General features: G+C 35.9%; 3 protein-coding genes across 5 annotated transcripts in view; 1 reads left to right on the top strand and 2 right to left on the bottom strand.

The window, feature by feature from the left end:
* LOC133516123 (glutathione S-transferase D7-like) overlaps positions 1-17,576 on the bottom strand; it is a 46,843-nt gene extending 29,267 nt beyond the window's left edge. The window contains exons 1-5 of one of the 3 annotated variants that reach the window (XM_061848859.1): positions 17,322-17,576; positions 10,927-11,226; positions 10,629-10,744; positions 10,384-10,474; positions 9,758-10,135 (exon numbers count right to left, since the gene is read on the bottom strand). In XM_061848859.1, the coding sequence (XP_061704843.1) occupies positions 9,848-10,135; positions 10,384-10,474; positions 10,629-10,744; positions 10,927-11,226 (795 nt within the window). In that variant the 5' untranslated portion in view covers positions 17,322-17,576 and the 3' untranslated portion in view covers positions 9,758-9,847. Of the gene's footprint in view, positions 1-9,757; positions 10,136-10,383; positions 10,475-10,628; positions 10,745-10,926; positions 11,227-11,855; positions 11,880-17,321 lie in introns of those variants that run through there. The other 2 variants (XM_061848860.1, XM_061848861.1) reach the window with 2 other exon arrangements.
* LOC133516697 (uncharacterized) lies at positions 1,167-2,502 on the bottom strand. Its single transcript, XM_061849716.1, has 3 exons — positions 2,351-2,502; positions 1,802-1,972; positions 1,167-1,435 (listed from the first exon to the last, which is right to left on the bottom strand). Exons 1-3 carry the CDS (start codon positions 2,450-2,452, stop codon positions 1,202-1,204), a joined length of 507 nt encoding a protein of 168 aa, XP_061705700.1. The 5' UTR covers positions 2,453-2,502; the 3' UTR covers positions 1,167-1,201.
* Positions 6,901-7,986, top strand: LOC133516125 (uncharacterized). Its single transcript, XM_061848867.1, has 4 exons — positions 6,901-7,005; positions 7,098-7,255; positions 7,412-7,496; positions 7,669-7,986. The coding sequence occupies exons 2-4, from the start codon at positions 7,098-7,100 to the stop codon at positions 7,915-7,917; spliced, it is 492 nt and encodes a 163-aa protein (XP_061704851.1). The 5' UTR covers positions 6,901-7,005; the 3' UTR covers positions 7,918-7,986.
* Positions 17,577-17,641: the final 65 nt, after the last annotated feature.

Raw genomic sequence — 17,641 nt, 5'->3', positions numbered from 1 at the left:
AGTGCCGGGAACCCGCACGGCAGGTTCTCTATTCGTAGCCGCCTTCCTCTACAAAACGAGAAAACGCCAGAATCGGCTACGAACATAGCGCTCCGAAAACTTTGGCAGTACATTAATAAATAAATAAAATTTCAGTAACCTAGCAGGCATTGTATAAAAACAGTATATTTCAAATTTAATTGAACCAGTAGTTTAAGAATTATAACCAGTCAAAATTTCTTAATTTTGTCACTGACTGACTGACCGATCATCAAAACTCTAAGGCACATGTAGCAGACATAGAAGCTTCAAATTTAGAATAAAATTAGTGTTTAGTATATAGATCAAGGAAAAACTCAAATGTTTTGCAATTTCGGTCTACTTTCATACCTGATCCAGCCCATATCACTAGCAGTACAGTGCGGTAATGCGGCCAGTATTTTTGGAAATTTTGCGCCGGGTACGTGTCGTCTCGGAGATGAACTGGGAGGCGTAGGTAACGTTAGGTTTTTAGACAAAGCTTGTTGCGGATTTTATTTTGTACATTTCTGACTAAGCCCGTGGCGGATTATCACTTATGTATATTGGACGAAGTTTGTTGCGGATTCTGTTTAGTACCTACTCTTTTGACGAAGCCTGCGCTGTGGATTTAGATGATGGTTCAGTTTTTTTTAAATGATGATTTCGAATAAATAAATAATTTGAATGTATTTTTGACAAGCAAAGTTACTGCACAAAATGTTCAGAGCCATACAACAGCAGCTAGAATGTGTACGGGGCCCAATACTTTCCACGACTCTTCTCTATATATGTATATTACTAGTACTATACATTAAAGGTAGGTGCTTACTCGGCAGACGCACTTCGTCCCTCTAACCTTACATCACCTATCAAGTTCGACTTTACAAATGGTATACAATTAATGAATTTTTGATACGGCTAACCTGTAGGTATATAATGAATATTAAATACCCACAATATAATGTCATAGGTAGTAAAACTAAATATAATCAATAAGTATAGGTATATGTACATATTATGGCCTGAATACTGAACTTCGACGCTAGATTCAAAAACGTTGTCAATGTTAGGTGTTCAACGGCATGGTATATGTTAGGGTTTTAAAAAGGAAATCGAGTAAAAAGGGAGGAATTAGGCGAAACAAAAAATTATATCAATAATTTAATAATGTTAAAAATAATAATAAACTTATTTCATTATTTTACTGCATAGAATTATATTTTCTGAACGCGTCTTCCACGATTTCTGTTGCTCTCGCGATCCTCTGAGGTGTGGCCAGTGAACGGATTTCCCTTTGGAACTCTATAAGCGAATGTCCCTTGTCGCAGAGCGGAGTGAGCTTGCAGATGCCGAGGGCTACGGCGGATCCCAAGATCAGACCAGTCCAGTTTTTAATGGCGAAGAATATGGCTTTCTTCACACAGGCTACGGCAAACTGAAAAAAAAATACAGATATTTTAACATAACGTTCTTGCTTGAATAACTTAAATTCAGCTCTTATTGTCTTTAAGGTAGAAATGGTAGCTTATTGTAAAATAGCTACAGGCTGTTGTTCTGATGGAAACGGTACAGCGAGCTGCTAAAAGTGCATACCCACTTTATAAGTAGAATTCCTTAATTTAGTGGGTATACACTTTTGCTGCTGGGTGTATAAGTGATAAGAGAAAATACATTCATATTAATGTGGGCATAGGTGAACAAATCTTCATAAGAACACTTTTTAGTTTGTTTGAATACTAAAATTATTCCAATTTTAGGTTAGAAAACTAAATTACAATTATATAATAATCAATCAACTCACCGAAACAGCTGTTGCCACAAGACCCAATTTAGTGGCAACGATTGCAGATTTTGGCTCCTCGGGTTCGATCACTGCGGCGTACGCTGGGCTCGGCTCGAGGTTCGCTACTCTATTGCCTATACCTCTCGTCATATACCCCTCGTGATACGGGAATGGCACGGCCGAAATCATCTGCAATTAACGAAGTAATTTTTTAAACAGCACAAAACATGAGGATGTCAATTTTATTTACAGTACATATGGTGCTACTTTTCCGCACTAGTCCGTAAATTAGCACATTATGTAACTATGTCGAAAATTTAAACGATCATACTGTAAAACGTTGTACGACACATGTGTTCATTTTAAATAACTATTATTTATTTAAGCTTTATTGCACAATACAAGAAAAGTACAAATGGCGGACGTAATGCCTTAAGGCATTCTCTACCAGTCAACCATTGGGCCAAATAGACACAATTGGTGCGGAAAAGAAAATCAGTAGAGAGAGATAAAAGTCACTATCTAAACACTCCTATAATATTTTAATAACAGATTGACACAACTTACGTTTGGTGAAACGTCATATTCAATTCCATTGTCCAAATATTCAAAATTGACTGCTGCTGAAACCGCCAAAATGGCAAAGACTACTGATAGAAACTTAAGCATTTTGCTTTTCTTAAATTTTCTAAATGTGATTTAAATAAGACAGTGTTGTTGAACACTTAATAGTCAAGTGGTTGCATCTTATACTCAACCCTGTTTAAATACATATCGTACTTAGGTTAGAGTAATTAGCAAATTAAAATCTGAACTTTATTAATGGTCGGTAACTTCAGTGACTCACGTCATGGATGATTAATATTAATATTGCTTATGCAGTTCGTGTTACTAACTTTAAAGGTTTTTCTGAAATCATTATTAATATAATTAAATAATGGCACTTTATTTATTTACAAGTAGGTACCTACTCCGCCGAGTAGCCGTAACAGCTCTTAGTCTACTCGACAAACTGAAAACGATGAAAAATAGAGATACTACTCCTAACGGCCCGATTCGAAGAATGAGATACGATAACGATAAGTTCTGCTTTAGATAAGATCTCATTTAGATATCGTTTGTATGTAGTATAATAGACAGGAAGCAGCTTGATTCGGGCAAACAATGTCACTTTGACGTTAGAAATATCGTAGATAGATCTTATTGGGATCACAGCGGAACCGAAATAAACGTCAATTTTGGCATGTAATTTTGTTATCGATCTATTAAAGATCTTTGCAAGATCTTAAACGTGTCTGAATCATTCTTCGAATCGGGCCGTAAGAATACATATGTTACCTTATTGGATTTGGAATTGTGTATAGCAAAATGTATTCGAAGCGTTTATTAGCAGACAATATATTTCAAAAGTTGTAGACAAAAAAGGCGGAAAAAGAAGACGTTTCATTTTATTATATAAAGCAGGAAACTTAATTAAAATCAATATTATGGTTCATTTTACAATATTTTCTTAAATAACTCATAAACGGTGACCAATATCAAAAAACGTTGTTAAACATAAATAATCTTCAATTAAAGAGGAAAAGTTAATTAAAATCATTTTTTTATTATTATTTAGCAAAAAAATAAAATATCTTAAGTACTTACCATAATCTAATTTTTCACCAAACTGTAAAACAGTTTGTTGGCGGTGCGCTCTAAAATAATCTTAAACTAAGTAGGTACACTAAAAATTGAATAATACGTTAACTGAGGTTCCTTTTCGTTCGTTTTTCGTAAATAATTTGTAAAGTATGACCCATAGCAAAAAAATGTCTTTACATAAATCATAACCATAAAATTTTCTATAGTAAATATATTAAACACTTTTCGCTAGGATCATTATTTAAAAAGATACTGGCGGATTTAAAGAGATACTGGAGAAGACGGGAATATTAATAATAATCAATTTTAATGTCGCTTCTTAGTTCTTCGTAAATACCTCAAACGGCAGCTCATAACAGCACAGGTTCTTATACATAAACAATGAACATAATATTTCCTACATACAATATAAACATAATATAACAAATAAAAAATTATATACATAAATAATAAAAAATAAATGTTCTACAAAAAAGGTTTGTAAATTTTTTCGCTAGGATCAATATTTTATGAGATATTAAAGGGGGGATTCTAATCAATTTCTTTTTAGTCTTTCGTAAATGACTCGTAAACGGTGGCCCAAATCAAAAAGTATTCTATAACTTAAATAATTCGTATAAAATTTTCTATAAAAAGCATTTCGATCAGTTTTCTCTGGGATCAATATTTAACAGATATTAGAGGGGGAAAGTTAATTACAATGAATCCTCAGGTCTCATAGCAGTAAAAAATATATATAAATAATAATTAAAATATTTTTTTCTACGAAAGACATGCCGGAATACTTTTCCCTGGGATCAATATTTATTAAGCTTTTAAAGCGAGGAACACAAATAATGTGTAGAATTTATAAAAATTAATTTTGGCCGTTTAATGTCTCAATAATGTTGGTTCTAACGAACAAGTGTAAGAAATCTTTTTTGTAGAACATTTTATGTTATTATTTGTGTTTAACTTTTTCTTTGCACTGGAGCACCGTTTACGAGTTATTTACGAACAACTTAAAAAAAGTACCTATAAATTGATTGTAATTACCTTACCCCCTATAATATCTTCTTAATTATTGATTCTAGCGTAAAGTGTTTAGAGTGTTTTTGTAGGAAATATTATGTGAATTATTTATGTATCACAACGTGTTTTGTTACGGGCTACCGTTTACGAGTTACTTACGAAAAACGAAAAAAAAAACTTAACATTCATGCTTTAGTATCTTTTTAAATATTGATCCTAGCGAAGTGTTCTAGATGTTTGTTATAGAAAATTTTATGGTAATTAGGTATTTACGTAAAGACATTTTTTGGTTTGCTTTACAAATTATTTACGAAAAACTAAAGAAAAGGAACCTTTTAAATATTAATCCTTTCAAAAAGTCTACTGAATCTTTTTTGTAGAAAAAATTGTGTAGATTATTTACGTTGCTATTGGCCACTGGTTACGAGATATTTACGAAAATATAGAAAAATGGACCTTGGAAATTTTCCCGCTTTAATATCCTTTTTTGTTGATCCTAGCGAAAAAGTGTACTGAATCTTTCTTATAGGCAATTTTATACAGATTATTTGCGTGAAAAAACAGTTTTTGCTATGGACAACCGTTTACGAGGTATTTAAGAATAACCTAAAAAGGGGACCTTTAAACCTTTATATTTTGACTATGATTAAAATATCACTCTGATGTCACATGTCACTGTACGTTCGAATTGCCCTGTATATTTGTATGGCGAGAATCCGGAATCCCCGGTACCGGGACTGATTTTGTATAGAAAACCAGTAGTCCAGTACCGAGAGCACACCCTAAATGTGGGACTTGGTTAGTTCGTGTAAGATTGTCCCATAACATATTCCTTTACCAAGTGTAATCGTACCTCAAGGGTTGGATTCCGTACCCTTACACAATTTTTACAGTGTTTTATTTTATTTTTAACCCCCGACGCAAAAAGAGGGGTGTTATGTTTGACGCCAATGTCTGTCTGTGGCCTCGTAGCTCTCAAACGGATGGACCGATTTCGATGCGATTTTTTTTACGTGCAGGGGAGTTGCTTTGTGATGCCCGCTTTTATCAAATATAGCTAAAAATGTTTGATTAAAATCAATCTTGCAAATCTTTAAAGAGTATCAGAAACATCTGATACTCTTTAAAAAAAACATCATTCCAAAATGATGTAAGGCGTTTTTGGGTATAATGCGTGGGGGTTTTTTAAATGTTTTATTTAATAGTTATTCGGGTCCGTCAGGTCTACTTAGGCTTATTAGGGTTCCGTACCACAAAAGGAAAAAACGGAACCCTTATAGGATCGCTCGTGCGTCTGTCTGTTTGTCCGTCTGTCACAGCCTATTTATTTTTTGTTGTATTTCAAAATGATCCCGTTCCACATTCGCCTCCGGGCTGCAGTTTCCGGCGCTTCGTTTTTATAGAAAATGACATGTCGGAAGCCTCGGCCCGGGCTCGGCCCGGTCTAGCATGAGTCATCCTTTAGCCCGTGCAAATTTTTTTTAAATGCATTTATTTTACTTGTGACGTAATTCAAGTTCAAGATGTGACTTGGCTATTTTTTACCAACAAACCAAATTTGTGAAAGACAACATAAGCCAATATAATAAAACATGTACGTAAAAACTAGCCAAGTCAAATCTTAAATTTGATTTACAACCCAAGTTAAAAAAACAGCCCGTGCTAAATTTTTCCATGTTTCAGTGAGGTTGATGGTTTCATATCAATCATATCATAAGTTGCGATACAATTAGCATTTAAAAATGGTAGTTTTAATTTCCTGCCTTTGTATATTTATAGTATGTATAAACATTGTTACTTGCCGTTTCTACTAAGAAATTTTTTAATTTACCTATAATGAAACCTGAGATCGGCAAGATCATTTCAATTTTTTATTTCAATTTCTTAAGTAACACTAGTTACTTAGGAATTCCTGCAATTTGAATACCTTAAAAACTAACTATGCACACCAGTTCAATTCGATGTTCATTGTTCTTAGATAACTTTCCAAATGGCATACAATTGTCATTGTAAAATAATGAAGTGTGTGGGTAATATTGTCAAATGCGGGGGTATATAATATTGTCAAATATTGACAACAATATCCGCGGAACAACAGTTTGGTTCCTATAGACAGGAAAAAAAATCTTCAAAATTAGCAGTTAGTTAATATACTATACCATAATGGACCAGATCGTGAACAAATACATTTTATCACGAACAGTATTATTGTAATAGGTACCTACGTAGCATTAGGTAAATAACCTTCCCTACTTACTTGCAAACTGGAATATTTTTTGTCTTAAATGTAAGTTTTTTTTTGACAATATCAAAAATACAATATGAATCAGCGATAACTTTCTTTTGGATGATTACAAATATGATCTATAATCACTTTAATTAAGTATAATGTGCAAGGTGAACTTATAGGCTCTCTTTTTAATCACCTAATAAAGGAATACATTTTCTAATTGTCATTGCGTAAATTTAGTATATAATCCACTAAAAACGAGGATAGGGCATCACTTCCTCGTCGAACTTACAGCTATTCATCACCAACCTAGCGTCATAATCACTATCTATTCAAGGTGAGTTAAAAAAAAACTCGTTTATATAATTTGTATTCAAATATATTGCCTAGTTCGGTGGTTTACCTATATGTAAACGTTTATAATTTTAGATGGCGCATCAATTACTTTTGGTTGTGTTGGCATGCTTTACGGGTTTGGCCGCCGCCCAAAACTACCAGGCATATCCTACCCATCTGTACCCTGTGGAACACCGAGCCTACAGGGGAATCAGACCTATAGCAGAACTACCCTCATCCAGCGCTTATGAGTAAGTTAATTTGTTAGCTTTATGCGACCACAGCGACTGCATTTTTCTACCCTAACGTAAGACAAAAACATCGCTAGTTAAGCCCATTAACAAATTCTTGAATTTAACAAAAACAAGTATAATCCAGGTGTCGTAATAAAATCTTTTGTATTACAGATTCCAAGTTGTACCTGCCAGTGCCGTGGCAGAATACGATATCAGCACGGATTTGTCCATCTGGGACTACATCCCAAACCCAATAGTGAGTATTGTAATCCATTCATAAATATATTACCTGTCATTCCATTCATTCATCCACAAATGTTTATCTCTACCTAACATCTGTTGCACCTTTTACTTGTCGTAATTACTATAGAGAATATTAGCCTACATTCCTTTATGTTAAATAACAGTATTTTTGTTTTGTTTTACAGTCTGCCCTGTCATGCATCGCTTCACAGGCCCTGTCTGTAGCCAAATGGACCTTAGCTAAGGCCCCGTTGATTATTCTCGGAATGGCGCTTGTCATCGGATTCTGCGCGTTCACCCCCTACTGCACCCTCATCATCGAAAAGCCTTTCACCAGAGAAATCAGGTCCCTCAACATTCCCTTCCTGGATGAAGTTGAATACTACCTGAAGGAAGCCTACAACAAGTATCAAGCGATGCAGGAGGATCATTAATTTAGTTGATAGCTTTAATAATTTATTGTAATTATTTATTTTAAATAAACACTGAGCAACATAACAATAGTTTTATGTACTTATACTTGTCTATTCAGACTTTCGCAATGACATGTACAGTCAGCATCAAAAGTAGCGGGTCAAACAACGCTGCAAAAGTATCTAACGTTCTATAACAGCTTAACAAAAAGTGATGGTTATATACTATATACCTACTTATGTAGAATAGTTAAGACTGTAAAAGATATACTTTTATGTGAATTTTAAAAATTTATCTATATGTATTTGGAAAAGTTATCCGGAATGTCAGATAGTTTTGGCGCATTGTTTCATACGCTACTATTGATAGGTACTGTCTGTACCTACCTCATAAAATCAAACATACTTCTTTGTAATTTTTCATAATTTTGGCATTATAATTCCTGATAATGGATATATTTATGGTAATGTTAACCATATAACAATTCTTTACAATCAATTTGGTAAGATTAACATGTCGATGATGATCTTTCATGGGTGCTACACTCCGCTCATTGACTCGATCACGAGTCTACTTGAGATATTATAAACACAATTTGTGGATACACCAGAATAACTACATTATATTAAGTTACGTTAGGAATACCACATATTATAATGTATACCTAATAATAGAAAAGAGTGTGATATCTAAAATATCAGGAAGTCTTATTAGCACTAGCAATGTTTTTAAACTCTTACAGATAAATTCACGGTTCAATATATCATTAACCTTGCTAATATTGCGATTAGTATGTGTAAATTTATATTTTAGAAATATTAAATAGTGTGTAAATTTATATTTTAGAACAGAAAATAAGATTACATATTTCACATAATTTTCTTTAATATGAAAATTTTATCAATTAAATGATCTAGCAAGTAGACCTAACTCCAACTCCATGTTTGGCAAATAAAAAGAACTTATGAGATAAACACACGTATTGATCGAAGAATTTTGTACCAGAGTTTTACTATTCTATACCACTACTTAAACTTTTTTTGAGCAAATTTTGACATGTCACCTTATCTTATAAACTGTGTAGTACTAGTAGTCTATCGTTTTGCAAAATTATACAATTCAGCCGTGACATTGCCGGTTATCAAACGATCGAACTTACATTATAATATTAAATACATGTGCTTACTCATATTTAAATGTATTGACGCGAACGGGCGAATGATAACAAAATGAAATCACTTGAAAAAAATGTAAGTACAAAATGGACCTCCATGTACATTTTCTGTCACTTTATTATCCCGTTTTAATTTAGAGTAGGTAATGTACAGCGTGTAATTTTGAAAGTACCGCATAATCAAACGGTAGTTAGTTTAGGCTTTAATGGTCACACTTACATAGGTTTTATAAAAAATTGACGACTTTCATTTTTCTATACAAAACATTCAGCAAACAATTCATCAATACTTTGTTTTAACTCAAAACTTCGTATTTAATGACGCGTTCATTTAAAGTGACCAAAATACATTGTGGCTCGAAAAAACAATTTTAAATATTAATTATGCTCTGTTAGTTGAGACTTTAAATTAATGAAATCTTTCAGAATTGTATTATAGCACTAAAACCTACGTTTCCTTTAAGTTTGCGGTTAAATATAAAAAATACACACTGTGTATAAGTTTAGAAAAGTAAAATAAAACTGTTAAATGAGGCAAAAACTTCAATGATTATTTAATATTTTATTAGGTACCTACATATGACACCTGAGACACTTCAGCAGAGATTTTAGTACTAAATACTAAAGTCAGATTCAGGTGATATCCTATAATGAGTAATCCTATAAGGATACACGATACACACAAATATATATGATAGGAACTTTTATTATCATTAAAATAAAATCTTTTAGGTACAATACAAATTATCCAATAAATCTCTAAGGAAAACATTTTTTCAGTTGTGAACATTAGCGCGTCTTCGTCTCACGGCGTCGACATTCTGTATCTTTTGGTACTTGTCGATGGCGGACTTGACCAAAGTGGCGGCGGTGCTGATATTCTCAAGCCGCTCGGGCGTGATGAGCGAGCGCATCTCCTCGTGTATGGGCCCTACGCCATGAAACGCGATGGTGCACAAGTTCGTGTATGTACACACGCCGATGGTCATTAAGGATCCGAGGAGTAGTACGAAGATGCTGCCGAAGAACCAGGAGATTGCTCTGCCTGCGTAGTTGACGATCGTCTGAAAAAATTGTAATTATATATTATAATATGGCCAGGATGCGCACACAACGTGCCAATCGCCAACGAAACGCATATGTCACTGTCGCACTAATATGGAAGAGCACTCTCACATAAAGCGTTTCGTTGTCGTAGCCCAAGCGATTATCACCTTAGCGTGCCTAGACAATCGCTGATAAATTTAATTTTAGTCGAATGGTTTTATCAGGTCATTTCTCATAACACAACATCGTATAAATTAATCCTTACCCTCGAGTCCGGAACTTGGCTCCATAACAAACCGAACGAAGATGTGTCGGGTTCGTAATAATTTCCGACGCTGTTGCCATACACGTCGTATCTGGATACAAAATAATATTTTATGAACACCAAAGACATAATGATACACAACAATAATATTAAAACCACTGATCTCATATTATTAACGATTAATATAACTTGAAGAACTCGACAAATATAATAAAGTAATAAAGTTTTAACAAATGCTTACTTACCCATTGGACTGAGGGTAGCCATTGTCGTAGCCGTACCCTGGAGCATATGGAATGTCCGGATACGCCACCTCAGGTTGCGCTGGCACAAAGGCGTAGTTGGGAATTTGTTGATTGTCCTGAAAAAAAAATCATTATGTATACCCACTTTTGCAGGGTACATTATCTAATATTGCCGTTTAGTAACGATATTACATAACTCACATCTCTCAATAGAAAAAAAACAATCAACAAATAATACAAATCCGAGGATTGCAATAGTTGCACACAATTAAATAGATAATAATATTTAGGTGCTTACAACTCTGTTCACTTCAGAAGGTGCTCCGTTCGGCTGATCCGCCAACATCTGATCGTACTTCACCACTGGACCCGTGGGCTTGACGGGCTGCACCCTCGCCCGCCCAGACTCTTTATCTTCAGCTCTGTAAATCGGGCGAGGGTCCAACTCGGGCTCCGACGCCTTCTTAGACACAGGATGCGTGGACACTGGCTCGGCATTAGGATCGGGATTAAAGGCAGTCTCCTGCAAGTTGTGTCGTGGTAACTCTGCTGAGAGTACAGCGCTTACTATGTAGAGGATTGCTAGTAACTTGAACATCTGAAATACATACAATACATATGATACATTAATAAACACAAGGGGCGTTAATAGGCTAACAACTTGTAAACAACTTAAATGTTTTGACAGCAATTATGACATTAAAATACTTAATATCATTTCAAAATCCCTACCCATGAAATTAGACTAAGTTTCTTTTTTACTTATTACACAAACACAGTACATTACGATGCCTAGCCAAGGTAAGAATCGCTTACGCTACGATACCGAAACGCTTTGTGTCTCTCTATCACTATTCTATATTGGTACGATAGTAATAGTTGCGCTTCGTTCGCTTCAGAGCGTAAACGATTGGTATGTTGGCTTTGCACCCAGGTATTGCAAATCGTTATATCTAATTAGTAACCTAAGCGCTAATAAAAACTTACGCAAATAAGAGTAGGGAATCGGTACAGGTTGATGAAGATCAGAACCCCTAGTGTAAATTTATTCGATTTGAGTTCCCAAAACGGCTTGGCACGCTGTTTCTAAATCCCATACAAATTGAGACTTAACGCAAACGCGTACGTCACGTCACGCTATCGATTATATTTACACTAGGGGTACAGAACAACGCTATGCGTTTAACTGATACTTACAAATTTAAAAAAAAAAGTTGAGTCACTTACCTTAGTAATTTCGTAGCACGTACTTACTGATCACGGCAGAATCTCACCAATAACTAATTGCTTAAAGTTCATCCCTCGCCCTATTTATAGGGAGTACTCCCAAGCAGTTACGGTGGAAGCTTTGGTTATCGCTAGAGCATTGTTCTAAGTAAAACAAAGCCGATAAGGATTCGTCAAATAAATGGAATGTGCAAAAACATTTGGTGCATTTATCGTCCCTCTTTTTTTGTAATGACTAATAACGTATGCTGTATAACGGGAACCCTATTCTAGCGCGCATTATGTCTTATGGCCTATAGGTATGATTTTAAAAGCAAAAGTTCCTTTCCCAAAAATTAGGTTGTTGAATAGTAAATTCTTAACCATATGGTATGGTATGGTATGGTATGGTATGGTATGGTATGGTATGGTATGGTATGGTGGTATATGAAGAAAAGGCACTCATTTCTGTCGAGATATTTTGACACTTCGGAGAGAGTGCCAATAGAGCGAGTCAGAATCAGAAATGAATGCTTGCACCCGAGTTAAACACTGCTTTCATTTCGAATACGAGGAAAGTAAAATATTTATTTTCATACTTCTATATTCAAGAAAAAATTACGCAGTATAAGCTTCTACATGTAAGAGGTTTTTTCTTGTTGTAAGAGTGCGTTATTTATGAAATCGAGAGTTAGATGGAAATCATACGATAATTCGTATAAAAAATATTATTAGTAGGTACCTATTGACGTAGGTATGTTTTACTTTCAACGAGCTTCATAGATGATGAATGAGCCTCTTTTTAGAGCATGATAAATTAAAAGAGATTTTCTTTTGCGTAACAGGTCCGAGCGTTTATTTATACCTACGTAAAACGGTATCATATATTTAAAATAAAGTACCTGGGCGACCGAGCTTTGCTCGGTTATAACTATTTATTGTAATATGGTGGTGTATAGGTGATAATCTTAACTACATTTTTTTACTAAATTAAACTTGTCTAAAACAATAAAAATTATATATAAACTTGAACATATAAAAAAAAACAAAAGTTAGTCACCGGGCGAGATTCGAACCCGCAACACTCGTTTAGCCGTCCGCGTCTTAACCCGCTGAACCAGACGGACAGTGGCCGGCGACACGAAATTAGCGACCATATTCTGCGTCGAAACTAGTTTTTTTTTTTGCGAGCTGTAGACCTCGCAAACCGAACGAAACAAACGAAACGCGAATTTGCACGAGAATCTATTGAGAAATGCAACCTGATCTGGACATACGAAAGCATTTTTATCCATGCTAAAACAGCGACCCTTCGCTCCGCTCGGTCTATAAGGTACGAGATGTTCTATATTCATTATTATAGACATTGATGAAACGTTACACTCTTAGCCGTCGAGATGTAGTTCGTCTTTTTGAAAAGAATCTGAGAATTCTTAATTATAACATTTGGCGTTCAAGCCGTGCCTAACATCAAGCCGCCCATTCTTTTAGGATAATGGTTCTTAATCCGTTTAGATACCTGCGTTGTAGCTGTATTGGCATGTGTTTTTAAATGAAGGTCTGTACAAACAACAAATAATACACACCTTTTTTACAACGACTATTAAGTTTTATGGCTTGTTTAAAACCATTTGCAAAAGGTTATGAGGAATGAAAAGAAACATAACAGTAAGTCGTGCGCAACGACCTATTTCTAAATAAGTAATCCCGATCGATGGGAGTGAATTAATTAGAGACCCACCTACTAAGCTCTTACCCTACATCGGTCGGCAAACTATTAGGAATCCTTTTTTTAACTGCCATATTAAAAATATATTATAAAATAATAAGACCAGAATGCTGGCGTCTATACTTATGAATTTTGTTTTAAAGTAAAAGTATTGATTATACTCTATGCGAAAATTACCTAGGCTAAATAATGTTTTCCCAAAGTTCTTGGGCAACACTGATTTGGCAAAAGATGGACAAAATATCAGCTATTAAAGTACTTGTATATATAAACATTATTATTGAAAAAATATGCGATAGCCTTAGCTTCATATAAGCAATTCTTATTCTTACATTACTTCGACTTATAGTCTGATACTTACTAAGTGGATTTTCTGAGGTCCCACCGCGAAAAACTAAATTTATTTAACTTTACAATGTGTTTGTACACCTATAGTGGAGCTGTTAACCACGTATAGTACAGTGAACTTTATCGAATATCACAGTCCCCCCACCCGCTCCCATACCTATGTTGTTTGTCAACATTCTTTGAAATTGCACCCCTTCAAAGTTTTATGGCGCCAAACCCGACTGCACTTGGTTAATATACCATTATCTGTCCATATACCTGTCTTACATAAAATAAAAATATTGTTGTTCAATAGCTTATGAACTACACTTTGCGGTGGTGGCAGAGTTGATATAACGATGACGTCCAACTTTCAATCCGGAGGTCGTGGGTTCAAATCCCGGCTCGTACCAATGACTTTTTAGGAACTTGTGTACTTACGAAATATCATTTGATATTTACCACTAGCTTTTCAGTGAAGGAAAACATCGTGAGGAAAAACCTGCATACATCTGCGAAGAAATTCAAAGGTGTATGTGAAGTCCCCAATCCGCATTGGGCTAGCGTAGGGACTATAGCCCAAGCCCTCTTGCGCATGAGAGGAGGCCTGTGCCCAGCAGTGGGACGTATATAGGCTGAATTATTATATTAATATATTCAATTTTACAGAGAATTATCCACAATTACTCGAGAATTAATAAAAAATTCGGCCTGATTCGAACTTTAAGATACCTACGTCAAATATTAGGTCTAGATACGATACAGATCGGATATATTAGTGTAAAAAGTGACGTTATTTTTTGAAGAAATGTCACTTTTGATACCGACATATCCGATCCATATCGTATCTGGACCTAAAGTACCTCAGGCCGTTAATATACTAATGATTGCCCGCCGCCCGAATCATCATAAGGAACTAAGTGTCTTATTTCGACGCTCATTACTAAAGGTCTTGTTTTGAGGATTTGTTTGAAATTATTTATTATTATTGTAGTTTGTGGGCCTTTGAATGCCACGTCGACCAGGCATTGGTCTATTGTGACAGCCCTTTAAAGTTCATTACTGATGCCCGTTGAATCCAGGAAATTCCAGATTCTTTGGGCCGTAATGTTCTGTACCTCATAGGGTTGCAATACGTGCCGCCCTAGGTGGGTACTTCTTTTTGACATTAGTGGTCCACAGGAGCAGAGAATGTGCATTGCAGTCTCCTCTGACTCATGGCAGAACCTGCATGTCGCGTCTTGTTTCTTTCCAATTTGAAACATGTGTTTGTTCAATTTACAGTGTCCAGTCAAAATTCTGGTCACCGCGCAGGCTTTGTGTTTTTTGAGCCCTAGAAGCTCCCTAGCATTTTTGCTGTTGAACCCTTTGATTAGAGCTTTCGGGTGTTCTTGTCCTTTTACGAACTTCCACCAATCGTTTGCCCTTATTTTTTCTAAATTGCTGAGCAGTGAATATGCATCCCGTTTTGTGATTCCACAGAACGGTTCTGGGCCGACCAGGGGTGTGTCTGCGCCCTTTCTAGCAAGTTCGTCCGCTTCTTCGTTTCCGTTAATGTCGGAGTGCCCTGGTACCCATCTAAGTGTGACTTTGTTGGAGTTTGCCAGTGCATTGAGGTTTGTTTTACAGTTCTGGACTAGTTTTGAGTTTGACTCAAGGGATTCTAGTGCCAGCAGAGCAGCCTGGCTGTCTGAGTTGATGTAGATATGTTGGTGTCGTAGGTTTTTATCCAGGTTAATCTCCGCACATTTGTTGATGGCGTAGACTTCAGCCTGGAAGATTGAGGCCTGTGTGCCCATGCTGACGCTGGCTCTGAGCTTAGGTCTCTCACCATAGATCCCACATCCTACATCAATGCCCTTCTTGGAACCATCCGTGTACCAAATATGGCTTCCCTCTTCGACGAACATTTGGTTGTTGGTCCATTTGTCTCTAGGAGGTATTTCTACTGTGTACAGTTTATTAAACTGACATTCAGTGTGCGTGTCATCGGTGGGCACGCTAAGGGTTCTATTTGCAAAAACCCAGGCCTTTAGTTTGGTTAATGCTTGAGAGCGCCATTTTGGCCTGTTTAGCGTGCATATTCTGTAGACGCATTGCTTAGCCTCCTTTTGCACCTGCAAGTGGAGTGGTATAATATCGAGCAGTGCGTCTAGGACCGCCCCCGGTGTCGAGGAGAAGGCGCCTGTTGCTGTTAAACATGCCGTGCGCTGCAGGCTGTTTAGAGTTTCTATTGCCGTCTTTTGGTTGGTTTTGTTACACCAGACTGCGGAGGCGTAGGTAATTATGGGCCTCACAACCGCTGTGTATAACCACATAGCAATTTTGGGTCTTATGCCCCATCTTGCTCCTGCCATTCGACAGCATGACCACATGGCCATTTTCGCTTTTTGTATAATATTTCTTAGGTGAGGGTTCCAAGTTAACTTTTGGTCGAAAGTGACCCCTAGGTACTTGACCTCGTCTGAGAATGGTATTATTTGTCCATTAAGTCTTGGTTCTGTGAGCTTTTCGAGCTTTCGTTTCCTTGTGAATGGTACTATTACAGTCTTGCTCGGATTAATGGTTTAATAAATTTGTTTGAAATAGCTCGTTACTCAGAAATTGGAGATGACACGTACATAAAATACGAGTAACATTAAAACACAGTTGTCTTTTTTTCTATTTGTTTATTAATTTTATTATAGTATACCTATGTGGACGGTTAACCTAATCTCATTATCACAATACATGAGTTTTCTACAGAAAATCCTATTTTTTTATGGCCTGAGGGACTACAGCAAAAAACGAAAATCGAAATTTCGTTATCTGCCTCTCCAACGCTCTTGCAAATTTGAGCGATAGAGAGGCATACTTATAACGTTTTTGGAAATTACGATATTTTACGGTAGGCAATTCGTAGAGTGACAGAGATAAGTAGTTGCTCGATATTTACGAACTTCGAGTTTCGCGGTTATAGTTTAGGCACCTTCAAGGTCACGAAACCAGTTTCGTAACCTTGAAGATGCCTTTAAGCCAAGATTTTGTTGTCATCTATATATCAATATTAACACCATGTTGCCACAAAATATTGCTATCTTTGTGAACTGCTAGACACAAATAAAGTGTCCCACCTGATATTTACATAGATTGCATTCGCTCGATACAATATCATTCATGTTTAACAAATTGGCCTACTCCTTGCTATAGTAGAGCCGTAGTAACCTAATTTTATGTTAGGTTGGACTCCTAACAATCACAAAAATGGTTACTAATCCCAACTACTTGTTAAAATTATTATTTAGAAACTGTTACGCGCTTACGTGCCTTATTTTATTTACGCGACACGTCATAGATTGGTTTCCCGCCTAAATGGAAAACGAAACTTGTCTACAAACAAATCTCTTTATTCAAATGGTTTACATAATATACTCGTTATAGTTAACACTTACCGTTTGACGTATTCCCAAAATAACTTGACCTCTTCTTCCAGGTATTCGCCCATATTCTATGCAGTGACCCGTTAAGCATTAAATAACGCGATCATTCTATAAATTACGATAACATACAGAAAAACACACAAAAACGTCCGGTGCCAATTTGTCACGATATTTTTTATAAGAAGACTCAAGTTTGTCTGTTAAAGAACACACACGATCAAACTTACGTAGTTTCATGTAGTTACTACCCTGGTAGACGCGGCACGTCAGCCCTGGCGATACATTATTAAATAGGCACCGTTCAGGGTTATTATAGTAATCGATTGCCATTC

This window comes from Cydia pomonella, chromosome 3 (genome assembly GCF_033807575.1).
Source record: "Cydia pomonella isolate Wapato2018A chromosome 3, ilCydPomo1, whole genome shotgun sequence".
NCBI lineage: Eukaryota > Metazoa > Arthropoda > Insecta > Lepidoptera > Tortricidae > Cydia > Cydia pomonella.
Note: the sequence above shows the minus strand (reverse complement) of the source record. Positions and strands in the feature narration are given on the sequence as shown.